Genomic DNA, 27774 nt, shown 5'->3' with positions numbered 1-27774 from the left:
GAAGTTGACGTGTGTCTGTAGGGTTTAATGGTGAATTGGTCCAGCACTAACAAATGTCCGGGGGGAAACCGCCTAGTCTTTATAAAGGTTCCGATAAGAGTGGAAACTGTTCACTCTGTTCATATTTTTTTTTCTTCCATGTAATTTCTTAATATTTCTTATAACCAAGAAAACAAGTTCAATAAGTTTAATAACCAAATACAGCCAGCAGCACGTTTCAAAATGTCACTAATGGAAACTTTTTCTGAGCACATAATCTATTTCTCCTATAAATGTTTTAAATATGCACAGAATACATCCATGGAGAAGTAATACTCTATTATAAGAACATGTGTACAAACTATATTAAGATTATAGCTATTATGTAATACAGAATCATTGGACACATCGATCTTAAAAACACAGTGAGAAATTTGCATACTGAAACCACTTTATTGACTTGCATAATATGGAATTTCAGGTCCGTATTTGTTAAGTGCTTGCATTACAGTACAGTCTAAAAAGCGTGTTTAGACTTCTTGTTAATTGCCTCAGACAATCTTTGTACACTCATACCTGTTCAAAAATAAATTGTGTGATAAAATAACAATTTTAGATTAAGGCAATGTTCATTATTGGGTTTAATGCTACATGAGCTACATAATCTCTTTCAAACCCCATTTATGATTTTGGTTGCCTATTACCATAAAGTATTACTGTTTTCACTCAGTATGGTTATATTTAAATATTTTCATAATCCTGAAAGTGGGGAAAAAATAGCTTTGTTTGTAATTGGCATAATGAAATGTATGGTATGATGCAATATAATATAGTATAAATATAACCAATAAAAGGCCATAATGAGTAACTCATCTAGCTTAAAACATTTCTATTAAAAATGCAAGAAAATAATTTCTTTACTTTGCCACGACAGCAATCAAAGCAACTTCAAAACATATAAAAATTGTACCAGCTGAAATTCAGATACACAGCAGAGAGATATGCCGTCCTCCAGGTTACATGCAAATTATTAATAGATTAATAGTTGATTACAGACTAAAGTTTGATCATGCAGGCCTGTGCAGATACTGGAACATGCAGTGTAGAGCGCTGATCGCAGAGACACTATCACAATCCAAGTTGCCCAAGAAAATCAAAATCAGAAGAGGAGGAGGTAGATTTTATGATGGAATCTCTATATCTTCTCTCAAACGTTTCCAGACAGACAAATCAGTTTCATTCTGAGCCAGAAAAGCCATGTTCCTGATTTTCATTCACCTGGTGCAAAGGAAAATGGAAAAGAGCTAATTAAAACCTTTACTTTTCAAATATTCACACATTAAATCAAGATTTTCCTGCACAGAATATAAAACATAACTGGCAAGATAAACACTATTGTTAGAAACTATTTAGTAAAGATGCATCAAATTGATCAAAAGTTCTGTTAAAGTTTTAAATTTTTCCAAACAATTCTATTTCAATAAGTGCTGTCTTAACCCTATATATATATATAGGGTTACTTATCTGCCCGCCAGTTCCTTCTTCAGACATGATTTAAATGAAGTAAAACGCTCTACGGTCTTATAGCCCTTCAGAAAAGAGAGAAAATTACAAATTAGATTACAGGAAGAAAATATGGAACAAATATTTTTTGCAGAAAAAAATGTTACTATTAGAAAATAGTCCTAATAATAATAATAAAAACCCCAAAGGTTTCATTGTACAGATACTGCATTAGGTGGCGCTATAGTTGCAGAGATACTGTTCTTAGCTCTCACGACTACATTTGAAGGCTTGTGATAACCCAGTGATGTCAAAGATAATGCACCATTCTTTCCCCTACAGCCCTCTCTTACCCTGCCTCCACGGTGCAGCCGGTCCTTCATGATACCAATGAACTCTTTGTAACTGAGCTGATCATCATGATCCACATCAAATATCTTGAAGATGGTGTTAACGAGGTGACGGGTCAGCTTAAGGCCTGTTGCAACATAAACTGCCCGAGCAAACTCATCTGGAAGACAGAGAGATGCACATTCAGTTAGTTTATTTGCTCCACAAATTTTATGTAATAGGATCAGCTTTTTTTTTGGGTGTCTAATAGTATTTTGAGTATACAGTGACAGGTCCAAAATATTTCACCTTGTCCAATGGAGCGACATGCAAAGTTGTACATCTGCATGGCAATGGCGAAGTCTTCGAGGTTATTGAGGAACTGGAAGAAAGACCTGAACTCTTCAAAGGTGATGCCCTGATCATGAAAGGAAAGAGCAAAAAGACACAGGGGCAAAATCATTTTTTAAATCTGAGACATCCATTCTAACCGACACAGCTGCCATAAACTGACATTCCATTCCATTTCAAGGAGGATCTGTGAGCGACATGACATCAAACAAAATCCATAAGCACAATTCACATTTCATACCCAAGTTAATCTGCTGAACAGACAAATGCAATGATGGAAAAAAAGAAACCAACAATTTGATATATGCAAAAGAAATCAGATGCTGTGCCACTCATGCTTGTTTGCTGATGCATGTTCTGCTCTTTGTGCTCTGCCACACTGCACACAATGATACATGCGAGGTTGAAAGGCATGAGTCATTTTACAGCACAATGTCATAATTGTCAGCCTGTCTAGATGCGGGGAAGCGAAAACAAACAGCATGACATCATAGAATGGAATCAAAGAGAAAATATATATTTTTATTTATATATTATTTATTTTATAAATTTGAACACTAAGACTGTCTTTAAAAAAGCTCAAACGTTTGGGGTCTTTTTATATGTTTTCAAAACCAAGGCTGAATTTATTTACTCAAAAATAGCATTAAAAAATAGCATTATTTTGAAATATTATTTAAATTAGAAATACCCATTTTTTATATTTATTTGAATATATTTTAAAATTTTAAATAGAATTTCCTGCAGTCATTACACCAGTCTTCAGGGTCCCATGATCCTTCAGAAATAATAATATGCTGATTTGATGCTATGGAAACATTTCCTATTATCATCAATGTTGGAATGTTAAAGAAATTGAATTTCATCATTTTGATCATTTAAAAGTGCCCTAAATGAATAAAAGAAAAATATAGGAAAGGCTTGTCGTAGCTGTGACAATCCACATAAACCTCTCTGGCGAGTATTTAACATAGTTCTAGTTACACATTAGGCTTAACTGTTTGATGTTTAAAGCTGGATTTCGCTGGACTGAGTTCAGGACTTGGCACTCTGGTGGAAAACCATAAAATGCCATAAAAGTGAGTTTAGGGTCTATTCCGTGGGATTTTGAGAGGAAGGTGAAGCCATTCTAGCCAAATGTACAAACTGCTCAAAGGGGCCCCAAAACCTGATACCCTCAACACAAACAGCTCCCTCAGATGGGACTGGGAAAGAGCTAAAAGAGAGCAGTCAGGCATGGAGGAACCTACATCAGGTGACCCTCTATAGATGGGCAGCATGTCAATCTGTATTCAAACACAAACTTTGCCTCAAGCGCATATGCACCCCACACCCACACAAATACAGTGGGCGAAAGAGTATTTGGACACTTCACTTAGAAATGAAGCAATTTCATTATATATTTTATATATAAATTGATACATAGGTAGGTAGACAGACAGCCAGGTAGGTAGAGACAAGCTGGTAGATAGATAGGTAGACAGACAGATAGACAGATAGACAGATAGATAGATAGATCGCTCTCACAACAAGATAATCTTAGCTGGCTGAAAGTAAAGGTGATTTACTTTCTTGAACACGTGCCACAAAATCAAAGGGAGGGAAAACAACTGAAACAAAATGAAAGGCAAATCCAAACAAAACACGATCTGATCAAGAGCTGCGGGACGGCGAATCATTCTGGCAGGGACAAACCTCTGCTTTCTTCCAGTGTGAGATAAACAGGGATGACAGAGAGAATACAGGACGTTTTTGTACACTGTAATAGAGCTGGAACTTACCCTGCATCTTGTATGCACCTAAGACCATCTTTGACTATATTACACCATTACTATAGCACATGCATCATTACTACAGCAATCAGTATAGATATATACTGGATAATGATGAGAATATCTGGGGAAAAAAAGGGATCAGTTTCTTCTGACAGTTATCGGAGGAATTTATTAAAGAATTAATATAGGGGCACAGTATATCGAACAAATAATAAATAGACAACAAAGACACATAATATAACGTTTGCATTGAAGAAATAGTTCTTTATATTATATAAATAGTCATAATAATCATGTCATCAAGTCATGTGGATTATTGTAATGTTTTTATCATTTCTGTGGCACTCATTTACTGAAGAGGATACACTGAGCAAATTATATAATGCTAAATTTCTCCAGATCGGTTCCAATGAAGAAACAAACTCATCTAAATCTTGAATGAAGAAACAAACTTATCCTGCATGGCCTGAGGGTGAGTACATTTTCAACATATTTTTTTTTTATTTCATTTATTTTTTTGTTAACTATTCCATTAAAACAAATGGGCCTGGGAAAAGACCAGTTCCACTTTACTACAACGTGTGAGTTTGACACTTGCTTCTTATATAAACATGGTAATAGTAAGAAAGATGGCTGTCTGCTGGATGGAAAGGTTTAGTCACCTAAGTTGTAGTGGGGTGAGAACAGAGAGACTATAAGATTAAACTGCAGTTTACATGCAAGTGTCCCACACTCACTATGGGACACTTGAGCATTCAAGGGTGAATGAGCACTCGAGGTGTAAAAATTTTGGTGCTGAATAAGAGAGCTTTATACATGCATAGAACAAATATAAGTGCAAGTTAGTAAAAATTAATTTGTAGCTGTATTTTTAATATACAGTTTCCTTTTGGGGCACACAGTGTTGACCCATGTAATGCTGTTGGGAAGAGAAGTAACATGCTGGGTGAAAGTGTGAGTAGGGGGGAGGTGGTCATCACAGTTGTCCTACACCTTCCTTTCAGATGAAGTTAGAGGCTAGGTGATGTTACTCATTACCTTCTCATCAGGTATGCACTGCCGCACATTCTCCAGATAGCTGCGGATATCTTCTACATTAGTGTAGCGCAGCAAAATTCGTGCAAAGTCCTCCTCGCTGATGGTGGTCATGCCTTTGGAATAAGTCAGGAACTCGATCTCCAACATTTCAGTTTGCAGATTATCCATAAATCTGAAAGAGCAATGAACGCAATAAGAGTCAAGAGTCAGTTTGCAGCCTTACTAAGCATAGGAGATGTTTTTAAATACTTCTTTGTCATTTTATCAAGCCACATCCTGTTAGGACAAGCTGTTAACTGACTTCAACATTTTCTTCTACCTGCTTGATGGACATTAGTTCTCATGCATCCATTCTTGCCAAGTGGATATGAATTAGTGCCATGTTTAGCTTTTTTCAACTCAAGTTGTCATACCTGTAGAAGTCGTCAAACGTTAGCTCTGCCTTTCCTTTCTTGCCAAAGAAGTGCACAAGCAGAGTGGTGTCAATCATCATGTTCTCATCGGCACGCTGTGATTGGTGAGGAGTGGAAGTAAAGAGAGCAAAACGAGAAAGAAGAAACTATGACAAAAATCCTTCTGTCTCTGGAATAAGAAATCAGTTCATCATAGGCTTGCTGAGCCATTCAGAGTACCAGCCATCCAGCCCTTGAAAGTGTGCATCCATTTATCACTTCAGACATGTTCTGAGAAGACGTGCAGATCTTTATACCATAAGTGGGTGAGAATGGCATAAAGATTGTATATTAGACTAAAACAAAAGCAAAAAGAGCAATGATACAAAGAAATGCACACAAACATGCCAGTTATGCATATATAGACCCCCTGTATACATCTGGTATATTCAATTACTACTGAATGTGGTTCACAAAAATCTCTTGTCAGGATTGGACATTTATACCAGATGTAAATACAGGACACCAAAACATGACAACAAGAGCAAAGACACACAGAGCATCCACATTGCATGCGTTTCTGCAGCAAACTTTCACACAGCGTATCTGCAAGAGATTTGTGAAAGAAATGCACACGGGAGCAAATTCCACCTTTCCTTCTCTAGAGAGAATCTTCAGTTTGTTTAAACACCTCAACTCTAAAGTTAAAGATCAATTTGAGCTATCTTGTAAGTATCATGAATCCTTTTTTTTAAGTGGAGCTCAGGAAAAGGTGTTCATGTTGTTCATTCACCAGTAAAAAAACAAACAAAACAAACAAAAAAAACTTTTGCCAGTGGCACGGCGTCCAAAATCCTGGAGGAAGGTGGCCGGAAGGTGCAAATCCAGGTTGTTTTTCTTTTTTTTTCTACCCATGCTTCACCGTCATCTGCAAGAAGAGCCTATCATGCTTAGACCAGGTAAAACCAGGCATAAACACTAAACAGCTCCTCTCATGGTTATGGGCCTCTGTGCAATAAAGCGGGCCAGAATGCAAGTCCATGCTGTACCTCTAGCTTAAAATCCTATCCATGGAGATACAATCAGTGGGTAGTTATAAAGAGAAAAACAATGATTCTTTTTCACTAGCCAGATAGATTCAGTGTCATAGAGGTTTGGTGTTTTATCAACATAAAATAACACAAAATTGTAAAACGGTGACTGTTCAACAGTAAAACCGCTATGAAAGTCTGTTTCCAGAATAGGATAGAATAGAATAGAATAGAATAGAATAGAATAGAATAACCATAATTGTGAAATAGTATTTAAAATAAAAAGTCCCAATTGTGAGATATAAAACCACAATTGTGATAAAGCAAATCCATATTTATTCATTCATTAATAGCCTTACATAAAAGAGAGTTCCAAAAGCATTGTAGGCATGTTCTCAACTGAGAAGCTGTTCCAAAGTATACAAGTATGCTGTCTTCTAAGATACCCTGTTTTAACTTATTTTAAAAGCAGTATCACGTATACTGCAGCTTCTCCAAGTCAAATGTTGAAAGGAAATTTAGCAGATTTTTAATATACATACATATTTCATTCACTGACAAAAAAGCTGTTCCACCTAAATAAAACACACTATTTCACGCAATATTTGTGTGTGCTGTTAATTTTTGTACCTATTCACAACATTGCATTTCTGTTGGAAACAACTGTAAGTGTCAGGGGAGGAGCATTATTAGTGTGATGCATGTGTAAGTTACTGTTAACAGTTGCTACTTGCTACTTATGTAAGAATGCTCTAAATCGATCACTTATTAGGTTTCCTACCGATTAGGATCCTGCCTTAAAAGGTAGCTGCCAATGACCTGTTAAAAGTTCATATATTTTTGACCATCATGGGGAAAATCCTTAACAACAGTCTGGATTATACATTGTAAAACATAATTTTACATAATTGTAAATAAAACAGTGATTCGCATGTTTTAGAAGAGAATAGTCTTTAAACTTCAAAGTTAATTGCCATTTCTTCTTTTGTGCAATCATTTACAAGCAATTCCTGACTGACAATAGTTTCAAAGTAAATCTCACCATTTTTTTTTCAGTGTAGATTAAATATATACATATTGCAAATGTTAGATTTGGTAGAATATTTTATATGCTAAATACAATACTGGGGGAAAAAAGAAACTGAACTAAAACTTTAACTCAAATAAAAATAAATTACTAGCAAAGACTGAAACTTTAGTCAAATCCTACACCATTCATTTTATTTTATAAAAACATTTTCTCAGTGTAGCTTAAATAAATGTCCACGAATGTTACATTTGGTAGGTTCTAGCCTAACTTGAGATAAAAATGTTTTCTGGGATCTGGCATGGATCAACACCCAATGTATTTATTTTATTTGTATCTTTGGGTTTTTGTATTCACTCCATTACTTTACCCCCTGGGGGTCATAAATATAGCCGATGAGCAGAAAAGCTATGTGACTGAAACGGATAAACAAATGCATCTCTTTTTTATCTAAAACATTTGTAGCTGTTTTTCTCCTTTCACAATGTCATCATCAATCTGCTGGAAGAGTGACATCACAACACTGTGGTTACCGGAAACCATTAATGTGAGGTCATCATTCTATGTAACACCACAGCCAGGCCCACAGTGTGACTTAGACACTGCCTGAAGCATTTTACTCTTTGATCTAAAAACAGCGGTAAAAACAGTGATTACTGCTGTCGACTTCTAAGATGAGTAACCCCAATCACACTTCCACACATGCTAGCATGCGCCCTTTAGCCCACAAACACACAATGTCTGGTACCCTGCAGTTGTCAACTCAGACAAACAGACCTGTCTAACTGCTGTGTCATCTGAGGAAGCCAAGCTGAAATTACCCTTTCATTGTGAATAACAGACTAAGTAAATACAGGGCATCTGCACACAGCTCTCCACAATCATTAAACTACTGCTTCCTACAGACGCCCTCTATTAGCCATTAGAACACAAACACAGCATCAGGATGAGCAGACATATTCTGACATATTCAGTGCACAAACAAAGGTTTTTAATGTGCCTGCCAGCTGAGAGCACTTATGATATTATGTTATTATTTGCAGTCGGTTTAACACAAAGATTGCCCACGCAAAATATCAGAAAAACTACTAAACACAGACATCGATATGATGAATTTACAAAAACGATGATGAAGCATGAACCAAGCTAGCAATTCTCTGCAAAATTAGCTGTAAAAAAAAAATCATGTTAAACGTGAAACTGAAACCTAAACCCACCCACACACACACACACACACATTTGTTTCTGTAAATTGAGAGGAATTTTCCCTAAACCTACCCCTTACAGAAAGCCTGTTTGCATTGTTACAGTTTTTAGATAAACAGTTTCCCCCCCCCCTCATGGGGACCTAAGGCTGGTCCCCACAATGTCTAAAAAGTATATAAATAATACTAAAATAACATTACTGATAAATATACATACTTTTTTTCTTAGCAATTTGTAGCTTTATTTCCTACTAATGTGAAGGTTTTTTAATATTTTAAATATTTAAAAAAAATGTTATTTTGAGGAAAAATACTGATTGGTTGGTTGAGTTTTGGAGTGAAGCATCAAAAACAGATTTACTAGAAGATCAACAGTTGATAAAATAGATAAAAAGGGGTTACAAAATGAATAAAGATAAAAGGATATGCATAGTTCATTTAAATGACAATGATGTTATAGGGTTGAGATGATAAAACAGGGAGGAATGATAGTTACAATGTAAATTTTCCAGGTGAGAGCATTGTGTTAGGGATGGCTAGGGACAAAATAAATACATGGGAAGAGACTGGAGGACAGAGGGCTATGGCCGTACCTCTGCCAGATCAGAAAACAGGGCCTGGCTGGCACCACGTCTCAGTATATCCCAGTAGCTCCTGGGCACAAACTCCTGATTCTCTTTTTTTAGCACCTGCAGAGGGGTTAGCATGAGATGGAAAGCTGTTATCACGTTAGCTTAGACAGATATGGTTAATAAGAGGATGTGTCAGGTGGTCTCTCAGTCCTTTTCTCAATCATGAAGGATATATTGCAAATTTATCAACCTGAACAATTAAATATACTGTGTGACAGATTAATATGAAGATTGGGAGAGGGGATTTGTTGATGTTAGCCAAATGCTAATTGTATGTGGTTATATGAGGTGAGTGATCAATAATAATAATAATTAAAAAACATCTGGGAGATTACAGAATCTTTTGTGAAATGGCTCATGTGTGACATAATTTACTCACAGTATACAGTTTGTACCACAGCACAACATCTTGATTATGATTGGTCCAGTCTTTGGATATTTTCACGTTTGTGTTTGGGGGGGGGGGGATTTTTTTCTTGTGATAAACACACAGAGTAGCCATGACGTAAGCAGAATAACTGATTCTGAATTGTTGCAACATGACAGCATGTGCATTCAATAATTCAATGATTTATCATTATACAGTGGCTGAGAGACTAATTGATAGCTTTCAGTCACGTGACCTGCTCGAAGACCTGGAGGGCAAAACATCCGTAGAGCTGCAGCACAAATCTACAGTTGTTTCACAGCTGCACATATTTAGATCACCTCTCAATGTGAACAAAATGCAAGTTTTGGCCATTTGCAAGCCATATTAAGTACCCGTGGCAATATTTTAATTATTTGAACAGTTCAACTAATGGTGCAAAAGCACTTAAACTGCCTTAACATATATAAAACATAACATTAAAATCAAATTGAGTGGCCTAATCACTATATTAATGATGCATAGTTTACATATGCAAGCAGATGAGGCCGGAATATGAACGCAATATGCTTGCCTGTACAGAATATACATAATCAATAAGATGTATACTGAATTTCACTTTTTAATATCTGCGTTTTACTTCATTACTATGCAAACTGCATAAAAATAACTGGCGGTCAGTGGAGCAGTGATTCGTTTTGCCCGCCAGATGGGTGTTCCTATGAATGTGTGACCTCACGTGAAAACTATCAATAGTGACACATCAAGTTAAGGAAAAACAGGAAACATATTTCTCTCATCAGTCCTGTGCTTTAATAGACAATGAAGACCCTTATCTTTCACTCTGTCGCTCTCTGGGATTCACATATATACAAAAGTGGCTTTATCCAAATTTCAGAACTGGAAAACCAGCTCAGGAGGGCTTTCATGGACACTCTTGTGTAGATGTTTGTGTTTGTACTTGATGTAAATGTAAAAGTCCATGTCTTTTGTTTTTGTGTGAACAGAATTGTCCACTACTATAGTACTACTACTTACAACTAATACTACTACTAATAAATTTGGGAACATTGTAAAAAAAAAAAAAAAAGGTTTATTAGTCTATGGTCATTAGAATGAACTTTATTTAAAAAATAAAATAGGTTTTTATATTTTCTGTTCATCAACTAATGCATTTATTAAATAAATAAATAAAACAGCAAAAACAGTTACACTGTAAAATGTTATTACAATTTTAAAAACAGCTTTCTATTTTATTATTATTATTATTATTTTAAATATCATATATTATTGTGATGGGAAAGCTGAATTTTCAGCAGCTATTTGTCCATTACTACAGTCTTCTACACATAATTGTGCTTTGTGATAACTTATTATATGATTATTCGATGAATATATAGTTCAAAAGAACAGCATTTATTTAAAATAAGAATATTTTGTTATGTCTTCGGTGGCACATTTGATCAATTTAATGCATAAATGCTGAATAAAATATTAATCAATTATTTTAAAAATCTTAGTGACCACACTGAATGGTAGTATACAGTATATGAAGATAGCATAAATTGATTAATCTTGGTCTTAAAAGAGCTGGAAAAAAAAAATGTTTGAGTTCATATTGAAATCTCTGACTTTATAAATGTCCCTTTGATCTCATTGTTGTCTAAAAGAAGCAACCCTTAACATCTAATTTGAGAGATGTAATGTAAGTGATTTAATGAGTGAACAAGAGAAAGACTCCAGAGCTGGCTCAATAGAAAACACATTTTACACCAACAACCTCACCTACTCTTACCCAGACCTGTTCTTTATAGCCCACTGATGAAGTTTGTAACTGACACGTTGTGGATAAACAAACTAAAATCAATAAGAATCAAATTAGACTGATTGTGGCAAAACACCCACATGCTCTCTGACCTCTGAGGTCCACTCCACCTCCCTCCACATTTTCATTCAGTCATCTGCAGATCTCTCTCATTCTCCCATCATTCCTGCCATGGTTTCAAGATTCACACAGAGGTTATAGTTCACAGGCCAGAGGGCCGGGGGTGATACATACGCTGTTGATGGGGGCAACCTGATATCCATAGAGCTGCATACTCTACACAGAGACGAGGGGAGAGGTCACAGCATGCGGAAGAAGAGAGGAAGGAGAGAACGACATAAGAAGAGATGGACAAAGACAGGTTAAACATGCAAAAAGTAGAAAGTGGTTTAACCACAGGACAGTTGGCACAATTTCGCAAGCTTCCAAGAGGGGATGACGTGACTGGCTCCTTCTCAGGCAGCCCTTGGGAAACTGGACATGTGAATGAGATAAGAAGGGTTATGCATCCGGGACAGGCAAAGTGAATGCAGATACTGTAAGTCTAGAGGAAGTTTACAGTGGATGGCCAAATGTACTCGGTTGTCTTTTATATATATATATATATATATATATATATATATATATATATATATATATATATATATATATATATGGGGTATTTTGAGCATCCCATAACTAGGCTTGTACATTTTCTGAAGATAATGTGACTGGTGCTTGCCTGTGCAAAACTTGCAAATATTTTGTAGTTGGTTGTCAAGGTATGGTTTTGCAGTTGTTAAGGTGTTCTAGTGCTAGGGTGTTATCAATGGCCATCAATAGGATTTTTAACCCAATTTGTCATTTGGCTAAAGCAGAAAATTGTAACTGAAAATTAATAAATAGGGATGCACTACACACACACACACACACACACACACACACACACACACAAACACACACACACACACACACACACACACACACACATTAAACGTTTGGGGGCAGTGCATTATTTGATTATGTTTATAAGAAGGTCTTATGGTCACAAAGGTTGTGTTTGATCAAAACTACATTAGTACATTTAACAAATAAATATTTTGAAGTGTATTTATTACAATAACTACTTTCTATTTTAACATATTTTCATGTATTTGTTTATTTTATTTTATTTATTATTCACACGATCCTTCAGAAATCCTTCTAATATGCAGACATGAAGCTCAAAAAACATTTCTTATCAATGTTGAAAATTAACAAAAAAAAAAATTTAGAATATAAATGACTTCTGTCACTTTTGATCATATAATGTAATTGTGGTATAACGCTATTTATTTCTTAACACACAAAACAAAAACAAACAAACAAAAAAAAACTTACTGACCCATCAGTGCATCCCTATAACACAACTCCTCTTCAACAGCCTGCATGATACATATCTGGAGGATGCTTTATATGCCAAAGTTTAATATTTACTGTAGGTTAGGGTTATACCACTAACCCCAGGTATGAGCAAAACTAATACTTAAGCAAACACCACTAATCACATGTTACAGTACCACTATCTCACACCAAGCTCTTTCAAAGAGTGCTGAATTCAGACAGAGTGAATGGATGTCACTCCCTCTATATCTTATGTAGAACATTATATAATTTAGTAATGATGTGTTGAAAGGACCACAGAACCAGTCTTAAGTCGCTCGGGTATATTAATATATAGTATAATATAGCTACTTTTTTTGCGTTTTTTGCATAATAAGCCAAAAAAAACTACAACAACTGTATGGGTCCAAATTTTCATTTTTTCTTTTATGCCAAAAATACATCAATGGAAACTTTATCATGTCATGACAAAATATCAATTTCCCTTTACAATGAAGAATAACAAAACATATATCATTTTAAATAAGAATCCCCAATCACTCTGATAAAAAGACTGTATTCCAAGTTAATGCCATAAACCCTTTGAACCCTGTTTATCTCATGAAATCCTCAAGTTTTCTAGTTTTACTAAAACCCAATACCGGCAACTTGGAAAATATTGATCATTACTGATTTGGCATAACAAACTACAAGGTTTATATAGCCATATACAGTAACCTTTAAAAATCACCTTGGTGACAAAATGTATATGCAACTGTGAGATACTGTCTACACTGTCCTAATTAGCAATTAAATATACTGTTTATGACAGTTCTTTACAAACAGAAAACAAAATAGTGTATGAATTTTTCCCCCTCGACAAATGGTTGAGTGACAGGAGAAAAATCATCAGAAATGTTGACTATCAAGCTCAGGAGATTTATGTTCTATGAAAACAGAATTTTGGATACATCTAAAAAAAATTCATTTGTGTGTTTCATTTATTTATTTTTAATTAAATGTACAACTATGTAAAATACAGGATTATGATTTTAAATGTACAATTTGTGAGAACTAGGACTGAAAAACAGATTACAATATTGTTCTAAACAAAGATACTGATATTAACTTACCAGTTGAGCAGATTTTTCAACATCTCCCTTTCTTCCTTTCTTCTCATTTTTCTTTCGAAAGATTTCTTGCAACTATAAAAAGAAATTGAGAAAAGGAAGAAAATAAATAATGGTGAGTTGAATAATTATTTTTAAAAACAAACAACAAGGGCTAGAATCAACAATTTATCAACTCACCACAAGAAATTCCCGTTTATCCACCATCTGGTTACCGTCAGCATCAAACATGTTAAAAGCAATCTTAAAGCCTGCATGAGGCTCTAAAGAATAGATGCGAAAATAATGTTATATTAGGCCTACTATTATAAATTGTAGCACAAATGTAATAAAACAATACAATGTATAAATGTATTTTAAGCAATCATTAAGCAATCTGGTAAACCACTATTAAACGTTAAGCCACTAGGTGGCTAATAGAATACTCAGATCAGAGGTGAGGCCCACATTTCTGAGAACCTGTTATCACCCCAAGAACTTGCAATACACTTTTGCCTTCACCACTTTTCCTTTCATCACTCTCTTCATGTGTTTTTGAACTAGTCAAGAGCCATATGTCTTCACTTTGTTATGTTGCCTAAGCAACAGCAGAAGAGAATGGAAAATCATAAATGAGATCTACTTAACATCTCAGTCATTCCTCCTAAATAGTGAACGGAAGACTTTTGCTGAAAAATCCTGCTTCACAGACATTTAATCTTGAGATAAAGAGTTATCTCACAAATGAATGTTTCAGAGGAAATCTCAACAATGTAACAAACTGTGCTTCTTGGCACAAAATTAGCCAAGATTCCAAAGTCTGTGATTTTAATGTGAACTCGTATTTCTCACAAATTCTTCCATCACTAAATTATCTGGGCTATGCTATCCACATTCATTTATATCAGTTAGTGTAACGTAACATTGATGACAAATGGAACTTCATATATGCATTAGGATAAACTTGTGATCCTATAGGTGATCAAAATTCCCTTTATCTTTATTTTTTTAAATTTACTTTTCAATTAATTATTTTGATTTCAAAAATGCAAATACTTTAGCAGTATTGTGAACTTTTAAAATGTTGGGGTACTATGTCAATTCAAGAATACTCTTCAAATAATGCAAATTCTTTCAAATAACTTTCTGAGAAACATTTGATATTACGGAAAAAGCACATGAACTTCACATGTGCAATCACACGTTAAACTCACACGTGAAAAACCTTTGAAACTCACATGAAACGTGGTTTTGGAACATTTTCAATGTAGAAATGTGTGAAACCCTTTGGTTTTAACATGTGACATTTGACATATGTTCATGTGCTTTTTCTGTATTTAAATAAAATATAACACAGAACCCAGTCTCCTGAGATTTAAATGAGCAACCTCTGAGCAGCAAAATCTTCCTTTGGCCTGAAATCTGAGTAAAACGTGGCTTTTTTTTTTGGTGAGGGAGAGCGTCTGGGTGGGCCTTGTCTGAGGTCTGGGCCACACTACAGACGTAAAACATCCATGGACTAGAACGATCTTTGATTCATGTTTAAAATAGGATAAATGCATAGTGTCCTGGTTTCAAAAGAGAGGGGCACAGAAAAATAAAGCATGGGATAAGAATGAAAGGTTAAGGGAAGGAGACAGAGAGAGAGAAAAGATGGAGAGATAGAGGTCATATACTCACTTGTCAGAATGCTGAGCAGAAAGAGATACTCCGTGTAAGCGATGATGCCTGAAAAAGGATATCAAAGGGTCACATCCATTCTGCTAATGTACAGTAACACACTAACAACCTACAAATGGCCTCGTCTACCCTTTTTATAATCTCTCCTTTTTCTTTTACTCTTTGTCTAAACTGAAAACTCAGAAGGCGGCTCATCTGAAGCTTGGATTAAAATGTTTACTGATTTTCAAAGCTAGGGGCCTCCAGAGATAGATGGAGCCACATACCCTTTTCCCTTCTTTTCCTGCTCCAAAAAAAGGACGAGTAATCCCCCCTTTCATGATGATAACATCTAAAAAGGTGCCTCTCGGCTAAAGTGTCCGTCTACATTTAGGCAAAATTTGCCCCACATTTGGCCCACACACCGAAGCTGAAGACTTTGACACTGTGAGCGACCGCCATGGAGACGGAGGCTGCGTTCAAAGTCTTCTGTTTGGATAAGGGTGTTCTAGAGGCATCCGTCAGGACTGGGAGATGTGCCCCATTTAGACAGGGAACTGTCCCTGCTTTTGTTAGACTCGTGAGAAAAGTGGCAAAGTGGAGGACGAAGGAAAGAGAGAGTAAGAGTCAAAAGAAAAGCCAGAAAGAGACAAAGCGAGGTGGGCTGATGAGAAGATGGAAGTTCTGTTATGTAAAGGCACTGGGGGGAGAAGGGATACATTTTCCTACACCTCAATTGAAAGTGTTCCTCTCCACAGCTTCTGTGTGAAGGGGGACATGGAGACAGTAGCAGGCAAAGAGATAGTTCAGGGTGAGTGGACTGAGTGTTACGGGACACTGCCTGTGCGCCTTCGGGAGGAAAACCCGACACTGAAACTTCAACCCAACACCCGCGGTCTCACACACTCACTCAAGCAATACAGAGGCATTCAAAGTCCACTGAGCAAGACAACTACAGCCAGAAGAGACAATCAAATTGGAAAATGTGGGTATAATTGAGTTATTTTCTGATAATTTTCTCCTCTCTCAAATCTCACTTGCCTTCATTTGAAACTCTGACATCTCTCATTGTGCTTAATAATAGAGGGTTAATAAGGACATTACAGATAAAAAAAAAATCTTTAAAAGCCACTGCGAATTCTGTGGCTTAGACTCAGGGTCAAAGGTTATCATCTAAAACAAATTGAAAGACATTAATAGATGTCTAAAAGCTGCTTTAAACTGGTAAAACACAGCTTTTTAGCTGTAGACATGTTGTTAATGTTGACATGGTGCTTACAAATGTGGTAAATCTTTGTTTTAAGCATAGACCCTTAAATGAAGAGGCGCTGTTTTACATTCCATTCATTCCTGTTCAATACGGTCTCAATACTAAGTCTGTCTCCTAGAGTTTAAATGCCAAATGTGATGTGTTTGTATGAGATGATTCATACTTTTAAGGGTTCGCATACCAATCGTTCTCAATTTATAATGCAGAAACACTGGCATGAGACGAAAGGTCTGGTTCCTGATCTGGATGCATAACAACAGTAATGGAAAATATTTGCAGAATTTTTGTTATAAAAAAGCAAACAGCACACATGAGCTCGTAAAGGTATTAATTTACAGTCTATATTAGTTGTTCTCAACTGTTATTAATCAGAACTACACAGGTTCAACTTTAGGATTAAGATGAGGATGAGGATGTCACATAACCTGTCCAAGTCGGTTAGGTTTCTGCATTTTTTTTAAGGCAAATTTGAGACTTTTTAAAGACCAAGTAAATAAAATTGAAGAAATAAATTAAAGGGAAATCATACAGCAACGTGAATAGAGAAACCATGTTTTCATACCCACTGACATTTGTGCTTGTTTCAAGTATAAGTCCATTTTGTTTAAATTCAAACTAAATAAACTATGCAGAACAGGGTATTATTTTAAGAAATAAATAAACACATCTAAAATAAAATAAAATAAAATAAAATAAAATGTATTTAACAATTATTTGTTACATCAGACAATCATTATTAGGTGTACATTTCCTTGCTGTATTGTTTTCATACTGCCACATTTTTAACTTCAAGTTCTTCACTAAGACTTCCCTTGAGTTTGCATCCTCTTAGAAACTGCTCCTTAGAGACCAGAGCACATTCATGGATCTCGTTAGCATAGCTTCCTCAATTAACATCTGCATGCTATCATTACCACAGCTTGAGATCAGACGGCGTGTCAAGCTGCAGCTTCTTGTGCACGGGCATCTGCTGGATGCATGGCTCCACATCAGTGAAACCAACAAGATAAATGCACCGCCGCCAATTTAAGGTGATGATTTCAAAAACTGTAATTACTATGAGGAAGAACAGGATTCAGAGGGTTTATTTTTAGAGTCCTGCTGGAGTATAAGAGGGTGGAGTGTGTGTGTATAATTATCACCGCTGGGAATTAGCTGGTGGTGTGAGCAAGTGCTGCTACGTACGCCACGAGCAAATACTTTAATTGTGGCTCTGCTCCTGAAGAACTGCTCGCTCTTGCAGTTATTTCAACAATATTTATTTAGGTATTAATGCAATTCAGCACTCTGTTTTTAGGTTTCATCCTCTGTTCTGGTCAGCAAGCATGTATTTTGCCTGGAGAAAGTATACGTTGCACTGGTCCCAGTAAGAGAATGAGAGGAACTGGAAACAGTGAGAAAGAGGGAGACTTAGAGAGTAAACTGAGCTATTTTTAAGGTGCTCACAGGAAGTGAAAGCCTCAGGCCCATGCTTAACTGGTGCTTGACTGGTACCCACTGAGAAAGAGCAAGAGAGAAAGAGAACGAGAGACAGGAATGGCGAGGACAATTCAGCACCACTCAAGTATCATATTTCATATGATTCTGTCCAGCCTCCACAAAACTGAGAAACAATATTTTTACCCCCTTTCTATATTCCCATTCTCTTACAAAAAGAAATAATGTGGTACCATGGTCCACTGATGGTATCAGGTGGTATTACCATGGTACACTGATAGTGAATGAGTATATATAGCATGGTCTTTATATACTTTTATATACTTTTAAGAACAGAATACTTACACAATTATACCTGGTCTCTTTTTCATTTTTACATAATATAATAAATGGTAGTGTATATTATGAAAGATAGTCATTGCTGTTTTACTTCCATATAATAATGAGCTGGAATGCAAAACTCACCTCTTTCCCGAAGGTTCCGGAACAGCTTAGATGTTCCTTTCCACACTGGTGGAGTTTCAGACAAGATCTTCTCCAGCTCCTGTAAATCATGACAAAACATACTATTTGGGGAAAATGATTCAATCTCAGGACTGCAAATACTGTGAAATGCAAACCTAAGTATTATCTTTAAATAACAAATAATTTCACTGAGCTATCATGTCTACATAGCATGCATTACGAATATATTTGCAGCATACCTGTTTGTTGAGGGACTTCCAAGGTTTCCTTACTAAGAATAACAGACAGAGAGAAACAGAAAGAGGGTGGCCGGTGAGATAAGATCAGAATGGGGGTTTCATCCCGTAGTATTTAACAATCAGACAAAACCAGATTTTTTTTGCAGTTTTTGCTGTGAGATGTTACTCCATTCCACCAAGACAGCTGTAAAGCATAACTGCCTCAAGGACTGTTCCACAGGTGTATGTGAACTAATTTTTGGCTCACATAGAGCAACTACAAAAAAAATATTAATTTTGTTTAAGACCTTTACATTAAAGATCTCTAAAGCCTATTTGGATTTAATGAAATGATCTTTAAAACACATAAAAATAATGAAATATATTTGCCTCCTGCTATTCATACTCAACATTTGTTAAAACATGGAGCAAGTACAATCAATAGGGATTTGCAGGTATAGCATTAATGGATGTTGTTCTTTTCATTTAAGACTATGCCTGTTGTGTTTACTGTGGAACATTATGACAGTTATTCTATCATGACAATGCACTTCAAAGACCAGTTTGAATCCAGCTAAGTAAATACTAAGCACTTCTACTGCTCTCTTGCACAGCTTTCATCTGATCCATTAAGACCCATTAATGACCTTTGTTTCTAATATTTATTCATTAGCATGCTGGCAATCCATTTATTAGATTAAGCCCCAACAACAAACCATTTAGTTCACAAAGATTGTTTAATTAAACATTACATCACCATAAATATTTAAATATTGCACTAAAGTACTGGGGAAAAGAAGCATGTCATATTTCCCTTTGTCATATGACTGTTGTTTTATCATTTTATTCTTATCTAAATAAGTAAAAGGACACCTAGACTCTTTCTTGCTCATGTGTCGCTGGTTAAAATTGTCTTCTAAATGAATACAGTAAATGTACAAACAGAATGATCTGAGATAAATCTATTTGTGACACGTTAGATTAAATGGTTTGAGAAGACCACATTAGTTGATTCGAAGACCATCATGTACTACCATAAAGAAAGACATGCAATTATTGGCGCAAATAAACATATAGTCATTTTGCAATTTGAAGAAAGTTAATCTAATCTGATTTTATTACAGCTTTGCAGTCTGCTGCTGTTTGAAATATAATTGTAGGGTTTAGATGGAGCACATGTTGACATCAGAAAATAACATGTGACTCACTGCGGGGTTCGCTCATGGTGACCGACTCGATGAAGTTCTGAGGAGTCATGTACAGCTGTCCCTCATACTCCACTGAGCTGAAGAGACGGAAACGATGCTCATGAGACGACATGTACACCTCACTTTCATCAAAATCAAACAGTGGAGCCTGCAAGAACCAATGACGAGCAATACAATTTGTTAATATTTCAATTTTTCTAATCCATTGTCTTTATCTCATTCATGAATCACAAACTAAAAGATCAGTGTTGAATAGCTAATTATTATTTGTAGTGAACCTGTCTTCATTCAGTCAAGTTGAATGGATAATATCTTTGAAAGACATCAAAATGTCAATAAAAGGCATCATGTTTAATTGTTATGCCCTTTTGTGTCATGACATGATTTTACTTGTACCCTCGTCCATTGCTTGAATTGCATTGCATTGCATTACAGATTGATAACTGAATCAAAATATCTAATTTAAAATATAGATATTAAAATACTAAAATACATTTAAATTTTAATTTAATTTGGTGTATAGAACATTCTTTTTTTACATTAAAAATAAGAAAATCTCTATGGAATCATGTCATAAAAAGACTTGCTTTGATTAAAGTTTTATTTGTCAGTATTAATTAAATAAAAATATTTAAAAAGTGTGGATGTGCTCTGAAAAACAATGCATGAATACACAGCATAATGCTGTGATGTAAAATAATGTAAAATGATCTTAACATTTTAATTGATTAAATAACACTTGAAATAAATTGAAACATAATCTTTTTATCTCCATGCATTAGATTAAGTAAAAGAAATGTTTTATTTAACATAGTAACAGGCGCACACAGGGAATGGAAGAACTTGAACTGCAACGTTTCCACACCAGTCAGGAAAACATTTAGTTACTAAGTGGAACAGTCAGACCAAAACATCTGGCAGCCCATGGAAACCAAACCTGACTGTCTGCCAAAGGAACAAAAATCCCAAAAATATGTTTATATGCACGTGCCAAAGAATTCTGTACTTAGACATGACAGCTCAACGCTGATAGGGTGCAGATTACTGTTTGACAGGCCTCTATGATACAGCACAGATAGGTACATAGCTGTTTTATCTAACCGTAACGCTCAGATATGTGATCTGAAACGTGCGCTTAGTAATTTCAGCACCATGACCGAGGAAAGCGCCCTTCTTCCTGCTGCAGCATCACACAAACGCGCATTGTCATCCAAGCGTTATGACTGTTTGTGTGCGCAAGCAATACAATTCACCCAACTCTACAGCATGAGAGCCTGATATAAGTGCACAATCCCTAGCAATTGCATAGATTTGACGCCAGGAAAAAAACACTAATAGGAAGCAGTGTTATACGTGGCACTGAGAACAGTGGGAACAGTCATACCTTCTCCTTCGCGGCTACAGCGGGTAGTGAAGGCAGCAGAGCCCGACAGCCTATTCCATTTATCGGGGCTTTCCTCCCTCTGAATCCGCACATTTCTGAATAGTAACAATACAACACCGCTCCTCCGGCCGCAACGCCCACAGCAACCGCTATCCCTCGGCGTATGCATCGGTTATCCTTGACCGGGGAACGAAAAAGCGCATTCCGTGTAGCTGACGACAGCGACAAATTCCTAAATATGATTCCTAGTCTGCGCACAGCGGCCATTATTGTAGGTATGACAGAATTTGTGCAAGATTCTCGAGTTCACATGCATTCATCGCGAGATGTGCTGCTCCCTCACCGGGATTACCCAGACCAGAGAAACAGCAAGTCCAATAAAGCATGCCACCTGTGAATTTACATGAACAATGTACACTATGAACACCTTAAAAGAAGTCAAAACAAGAGGTCGGGGTACCTTTTCCATATAGGCTAAGTATGCGTTTTAAGTTATAGATATTACAACCATAGCAACACTCGTGCGCCTTTTCTTTATGTCAGCTCACGGTAAATCGATAAAACACAAGTAGGCTATAAGTGATTTTACCTGTATGCTATTATAGATTTACATACTGTAGGCTAACAACTATCATTTTCGTTGAGAAATACGAATCTTAGAGGTAAACTAATGTACTGCAAAATGTAAACAGAAATTAAATAAGTCTACTGAATAATTCACAAACCTAAACTTCTGGAAAATCACTTATTTGAAAATGATTTTTAACCTTCTCGTATTCAGATAATTTAAACATCTATTCACACATAGCTAGTTCAATCCAGTGTTATCACGCAAATTGAGTTTTGACACTTGTGCTGCCTGTACTCACTGAAGTCAAATGCGCACATCTGCTTTGCACTGATTCTAAAGTCTGATCAGAGACTATATGTGGTGCTTTTAAAAACTCGTATGACTTGTTTTAAGTTTACCCATGCAGCAAACTGTCAACGTCACACGAAATCTGGCTGACATCTCTATTGTAAGCGATCGATCCACTGCGTCTGTGGATTGATCCTGCTCTAGCTGACCACATTGATTTTGGTTTAAGGTATTTTTGGAGATCATAAATACTAATGAGCTAAGGGGAACGACATGGAAGAACGTGTCCCTTGAGAGAACTGTTGATTAATCACCTACGTGGAAGTGATCTATCCTCCAGAGAAAAGAAGGGGTTTGGCACTTAAATGTTTCTAGATGATTATACTGTTTAGTGCACCATATATACATACAATTGTATTATAGACGATTGTATTTACAAATATTACATTATTACTGAATATTTTACAATTAATATGAATGAATATTATTACATACATACATCAATGGATGACTGGATAAATTGATGGATTACTAAATAAACATACAGTAAACGAAAACACATGGTCTCCAGAGAATACCTCAGTATAATACAGTACTTCTGTAACAGTATAATAGCGCAGTCGATTGCGCATCTTTCTTTGTTTTTTAATTAATAAGGTAACATCAAATCCATACCTAAGTGATCCTTCATGAAATATCTACTTTGAGACATGTTCTTAGCTGTTGGGCTGGAAAATTTCTATATCAATCACTCATAGTATCAACGATTTGCCATCAAACAGTTCGCTTCCTTTGTGTTAATGATCCTGCTTTGTGCGTAATGAATCTTTGATCTCTGATATCTTTGATACTTCATCTCAACTCATGTTATGCTGGAACTGTTCAAAGGCACTTTGACATCAGTCAGAGTTGACAGTGCAGTGGATGCGTTTGCACAGATGTGCAGGTTGTTTTGACTTTTCTTTCTTTATCATTTTTAAGCCAGTACATGCGCGATTTTTAGGTCATATAAATGTACACCTGGCTAAGGCAGCCAACCGTAACTTTAAATCTAGAATGACAGCAAGTTGTAGAAATCAAGTATGCTATGTTTCACAAGAAAAACACAGTTTCAGTCTTTCAATTTAAGATTTTATAATTCAGCGTAGCCTAATATTTGCCGTTTCTTTGCTATTAATTATTAAATTCACTGGCGATTTCTGAGAGAAACCCGTTTTTACTACACTATTTTTTTTTTCGGTGTATAAACCAAATCGCAAATCAAGAAGAAGACACTTTATGGAATACTAACGACACACAACATACACACCTTGAAGTCTTGTCTCTCTCTCGCCCTCTCTCTCTCGAGCACCGCCCCCTTTCTTTTCCTTTTTTTTCTCCTTGGCTTCCACCTGCTTCACACTAGAGATTCGCCAGAGCGCGTCAGTGCGCGTAAACCCCGGGGAACGGAGCGGATCGGTACACAGTGCGCATCCCTCTTCTTCATCCAACTGCGCTTTTCTTTTCCTCGTTGCAAAGATTTGTACACTGAACTCCACAATGTTGCTTTCTGCACTTTTAGCATAATCCATCAATGGATTAAACGCGTGGATGCAGATGAAACCGATCATCAAAGAAGACAGAAGAAGAGGATCAAACGATCAAGGAGTTATGTTTCAAGCAGTCATCTATAAAGGACTCAATTAGCATATGTCAAGAGGGCATTTACATAAGGGCCATATTTAGGCTGGTGTCTCAGAGCAGAGCCAGTCACATCCAGAGACCACAAGAGGAGAGAAGCCGCATAAGCTTGTGCTGGAGTGCGTAAGAGAGAGTATTGGATACACAGGGGACCGGGAGCAAAGAGGAGTAGCCTGGAAGGTCGAGAGAGCATGTGCTAAAACCAGAAGATAGAGAGAGAGATAATCGGATGTAAACACGAATTGACTGTCAAAGCCGCAAGCTGTGACTGCGCAAAACACTAGGCAAAGAAAAACCACAGGGGTTCTCCTCAAGGTAACTTTTTTTCGAGTGTCGGTGATGGATGCAGTCGGCGAGCTGGTGGGCAGCTTCTCTCACGGCTTGGAGAGCTTTGCGCACGGGTCTCATTTTGTCCTCACGCCCCCCGGGGACTCCGGTGCTCTGATGAACGAGCACCTCGTCTCCGCCGAGCGCCTGTCACGCAGTGCTTCACCGGACCTGACGCATATGAAAGGGATCCTCCGCCGGCGGCAGCTCTACTGCAGGACCGGTTACCACCTCGAAATATTACCGAACGGTTCTGTGCAAGGCACGAGAAAAGACCACAGCAGATTTGGTAACTATTTTTCATCGTTGCTTCATTATTATTAGCTATTTAGTCTGTGCTGCTAACACACCATAATAATAATAATAATAATAATAATAATAATAATAATAACAACCCTATTTACCATAATTTTTGTTTTATTTTAATTTTTATAGTATGCTTGTGTATTTACAAGCATATCCACAACACAATTGCACATGCAGTTCACTTATGTAAATAAACTGACCAGAACTGATGGTTATTTTAATGGTTAACTCTGAAATCAAATCAAAAATATATGCATTATACATATTTTATTAATGCAATTGCGGACTATTGGTATGTAATTGCACTGTAATGTAAAATGTGATATTATCATGACGACAGTAATTATTATTATTTTCATAAACCTATCATGCTGTGCTCGAATAACATTATAATATAGCAAAACACAGTGATTAAGTGTGAAAGACGTCATGAATTAAGTACAGGGCAGTCTGATGCCACTATTGCAGGTGCTTGTCCTGCTGTCTTAACTGGGAACTAACAGCTGTGCTTTTCTCACAGGTATATTGGAATTCATTAGCCTCGCTGTGGGGATGGTGAGCATCCGTGGTGTGGATAGCGGATTGTATCTAGGAATGAACAAAAATGGCATACTCTATGGATCTGTAAGTATAGCACAATTTCTTCTTACTGGTACTGTGCCGGCTGTATATTATTTTGAGCAATGCAACAATTAATTTCATTCATAGCCTGGTTGTGCTTAACTGAGAGAGTGATTTATGGCGTAATTTCAAATAGCCTTTGGACACAGTTTATTCTTCCACTTGCAGTGTGGTTAACCCTTGTCTTGCCTCGTTTTTTCTTAGGAAAAGCTGACAGCGGAGTGTGTGTTCAGAGAGCAGTTTGAGGAGAACTGGTACAACACTTACTCTTCTAACCTGTATCGGCACGGCGAGCGAGGATCCCATTATTATGTAGCCCTCAACAAAGACGGGACATCCCGAGATGGAACTCGCTCTCGGAGGCACCAGCGTTTCACACATTTCTTGCCACGGCCTGTGGATCCAGAGCGGGTTCCTGAGCTTTACAAGGAGATACTAGGTCACAGCTGAAATGACTGAACCGCAAACCTAAACCCCAAAAAAGGACCTGCATGCTCTTTATCCCCCTCAGACAAACCTGTCTCAGGAGAAAGCAGTGCAGACGGGGGGAAAAGAGGCCCCCTTTTGCGGGCCAAGGTTGGAGCATTAGCAGGAGATGGAAAGCCCTTGATTGGAGTGGCAGGAAACAAAGGTCTGGATAGTTCCTGAAGAACAGAACACTGTTTTGGATCCATTCACACCTGCTGTACGTAGGACACAAGGGATTTTGGAATAAAAGAGAGCACTGGTGGACTTCTTGCCAGAGAATGATGGACATCTACTACTACTACTGAAAATTCTAGAAGGCTTCTGAAGGAATTCTGTGAAATGTTTTTGAGATTTCATACTCTTCTAAACACTGGCATGGACAAGCAGGAGACAAACTCCTCCAAATATTTCTCTTTAGGTCCTTTAATTTATGTTTTTTTAAAGATATTTATTTTATATATTTATTTATTTTAAAAGAATATTTTTACAAGAATATATGCAACATGTAACAGGACGTCATTAGAGCTTTATTTTCTACCACTATAGAGACACGACTTCTAGAGATAGAACTACTGAAGAAAGTATTTTCTTATGATTTGTAAATTTTCCGGATGTATGTGATCCACCTTGGTGTCCCCCCGTTTTTGTTGTTCTCTCATGTCATTAAACCAGATCCTTAAAAGCCTGAGAATGTTCCAGAATTCATTGGGGAATTAAACAGTTCAAATGACTGCATTTTGTTGTGTCTGTCCTTTCAGTAGAAACATAAGGTCACCTGTCAGAGGTGAATGGTTATTGAATGTCTATTTGGAGAAAAAGGTCGACTTTAAGGGAAACGTAAGCAAGGACAGCAGGTGTATACAGCTGTCTGATTCTCATTGATCCTGTTGTGGTGAAATGAAATCAAATGAGCTTTTAATCGCCTAAAAGCTTAAACAGTTATGCTAAACAGTGCATGATAATACAATTTGCTAAAAAATGTTCATTTAATGCTTCAGGATCTTTGGATCTTTCCATTTCACTCTCTCTCTTAATACCCCGCTGCTAAAAAGGCAGCAGCAGCATCATTAAAACCCAATGACCTAAAAACGGCAACCTTCTCAAGTGACACCTTGGCCTGTAACTCTGGCCTGCAGGATGCCCTTTACAAAGTGGCCTTCCCTTTTGCTAAGTGTCTTCTGAAAGCCATGCACTAGGAGCTTTCAAAGCTGTTGCAAAATGCAGGATTCTGGGATATAGGTTTGCTTAGCCAGTGCAGGTGGAAGTTTTCTTAGGAAGCATGAGGTCATTTCAAGACAGAGTCACGTGTGGTCTGAAACACCACAATTACGCCGACTGGCAAGTGCTTTGTGCTTTCCCATCTCTTGTTTCTTTCTGTTTGATGCTTTTCCCTCCCCCCCACCCCCACGGTTGTTATTCATTGGCTTTGATGACACTCGATGTGCTGGCTGCCTGTCAATCTGGCTGTCTGTGAGAGTGAGATGACTGTATGTGTGTTTAAGGAAGGAAATGATACTTTTTAAGTAGTGTAAGGGGAGAGGTGGATGTGGGGCAGACATGCGTTTCCAAAATAACACTAGTATGAGGGCTTGCAAACACATTACAGAGAAATAGGGAATAATGAGAGCATTGTAACACATTTTGTTTGCAAACTCTCTCACTTTGATATAATGTTTTCCTGTTTAAAATAGTTTAGAAATATACTACATCTCTAAATAGTGTAAATGAGTGTCAAATACAAGTGCATTACACTATACTGGGGTCAGCATGGAACACTAAAATTATGCAATTTATGCACATTTGAATTCAAAACAGCAAATAAAATGGTCGAAATCAAAGAAAACATACACTTCCATTTGTAAAAAGAAATTCTTCTATTCTGCAAGGATGCATTAATCTGAGCAAAGTTATAATGTTACAAAAATATTTCTAATGAATGCTGTTCCTTTAAATTCTGTTCATCAAGG

The 27774-nt window shown here is 36.7% G+C and overlaps 2 protein-coding genes across 5 annotated transcripts; one reads left to right on the top strand and one right to left on the bottom strand.

Annotated features, from left to right (window-relative positions):
* Positions 1 to 409: 409 nt before the first annotated feature.
* Positions 410 to 21845, bottom strand: LOC132143512 (calcium uptake protein 3, mitochondrial-like). 4 transcript variants are annotated; one of them, XM_059553783.1, is made up of 14 exons: positions 21547 to 21844; positions 20163 to 20310; positions 18976 to 19007; positions 18737 to 18815; positions 15586 to 15633; positions 14107 to 14189; positions 13930 to 14001; positions 11690 to 11731; positions 5390 to 5484; positions 4977 to 5148; positions 2122 to 2230; positions 1836 to 1993; positions 1504 to 1568; positions 410 to 1260 (listed from the first exon to the last, which is right to left on the bottom strand). In XM_059553783.1, exons 1-14 carry the CDS (start codon positions 21811 to 21813, stop codon positions 1254 to 1256), a joined length of 1377 nt encoding a protein of 458 aa, XP_059409766.1. In that variant the 5' UTR covers positions 21814 to 21844; the 3' UTR covers positions 410 to 1253. The 4 variants fall into 4 exon arrangements, with proteins under 4 accessions (XP_059409766.1, XP_059409765.1, XP_059409767.1 ...); XM_059553782.1 differs by lacking the exon at positions 11690 to 11731 and adding an exon at positions 9225 to 9320; XM_059553781.1 differs by lacking the exon at positions 410 to 1260 and adding an exon at positions 9225 to 9320 and having other exon boundaries at positions 1500 to 1568; positions 21547 to 21845.
* A 1969-nt stretch (positions 21846 to 23814) lies between these two features.
* LOC132143037 (fibroblast growth factor 20-like) lies at positions 23815 to 26588 on the top strand. The gene is made up of 3 exons (XM_059553200.1): positions 23815 to 24701; positions 25239 to 25342; positions 25544 to 26588. The coding sequence occupies exons 1-3, from the start codon at positions 24425 to 24427 to the stop codon at positions 25787 to 25789; spliced, it is 627 nt and encodes a 208-aa protein (XP_059409183.1). The 5' UTR covers positions 23815 to 24424; the 3' UTR covers positions 25790 to 26588.
* The last annotated feature ends 1186 nt before the right edge of the window (positions 26589 to 27774 follow it).

Source organism: Carassius carassius, chromosome 7, assembly GCF_963082965.1.
Source record: "Carassius carassius chromosome 7, fCarCar2.1, whole genome shotgun sequence".
NCBI lineage: Eukaryota > Metazoa > Chordata > Actinopteri > Cypriniformes > Cyprinidae > Carassius > Carassius carassius.
Note: the sequence above shows the minus strand (reverse complement) of the source record. Positions and strands in the feature narration are given on the sequence as shown.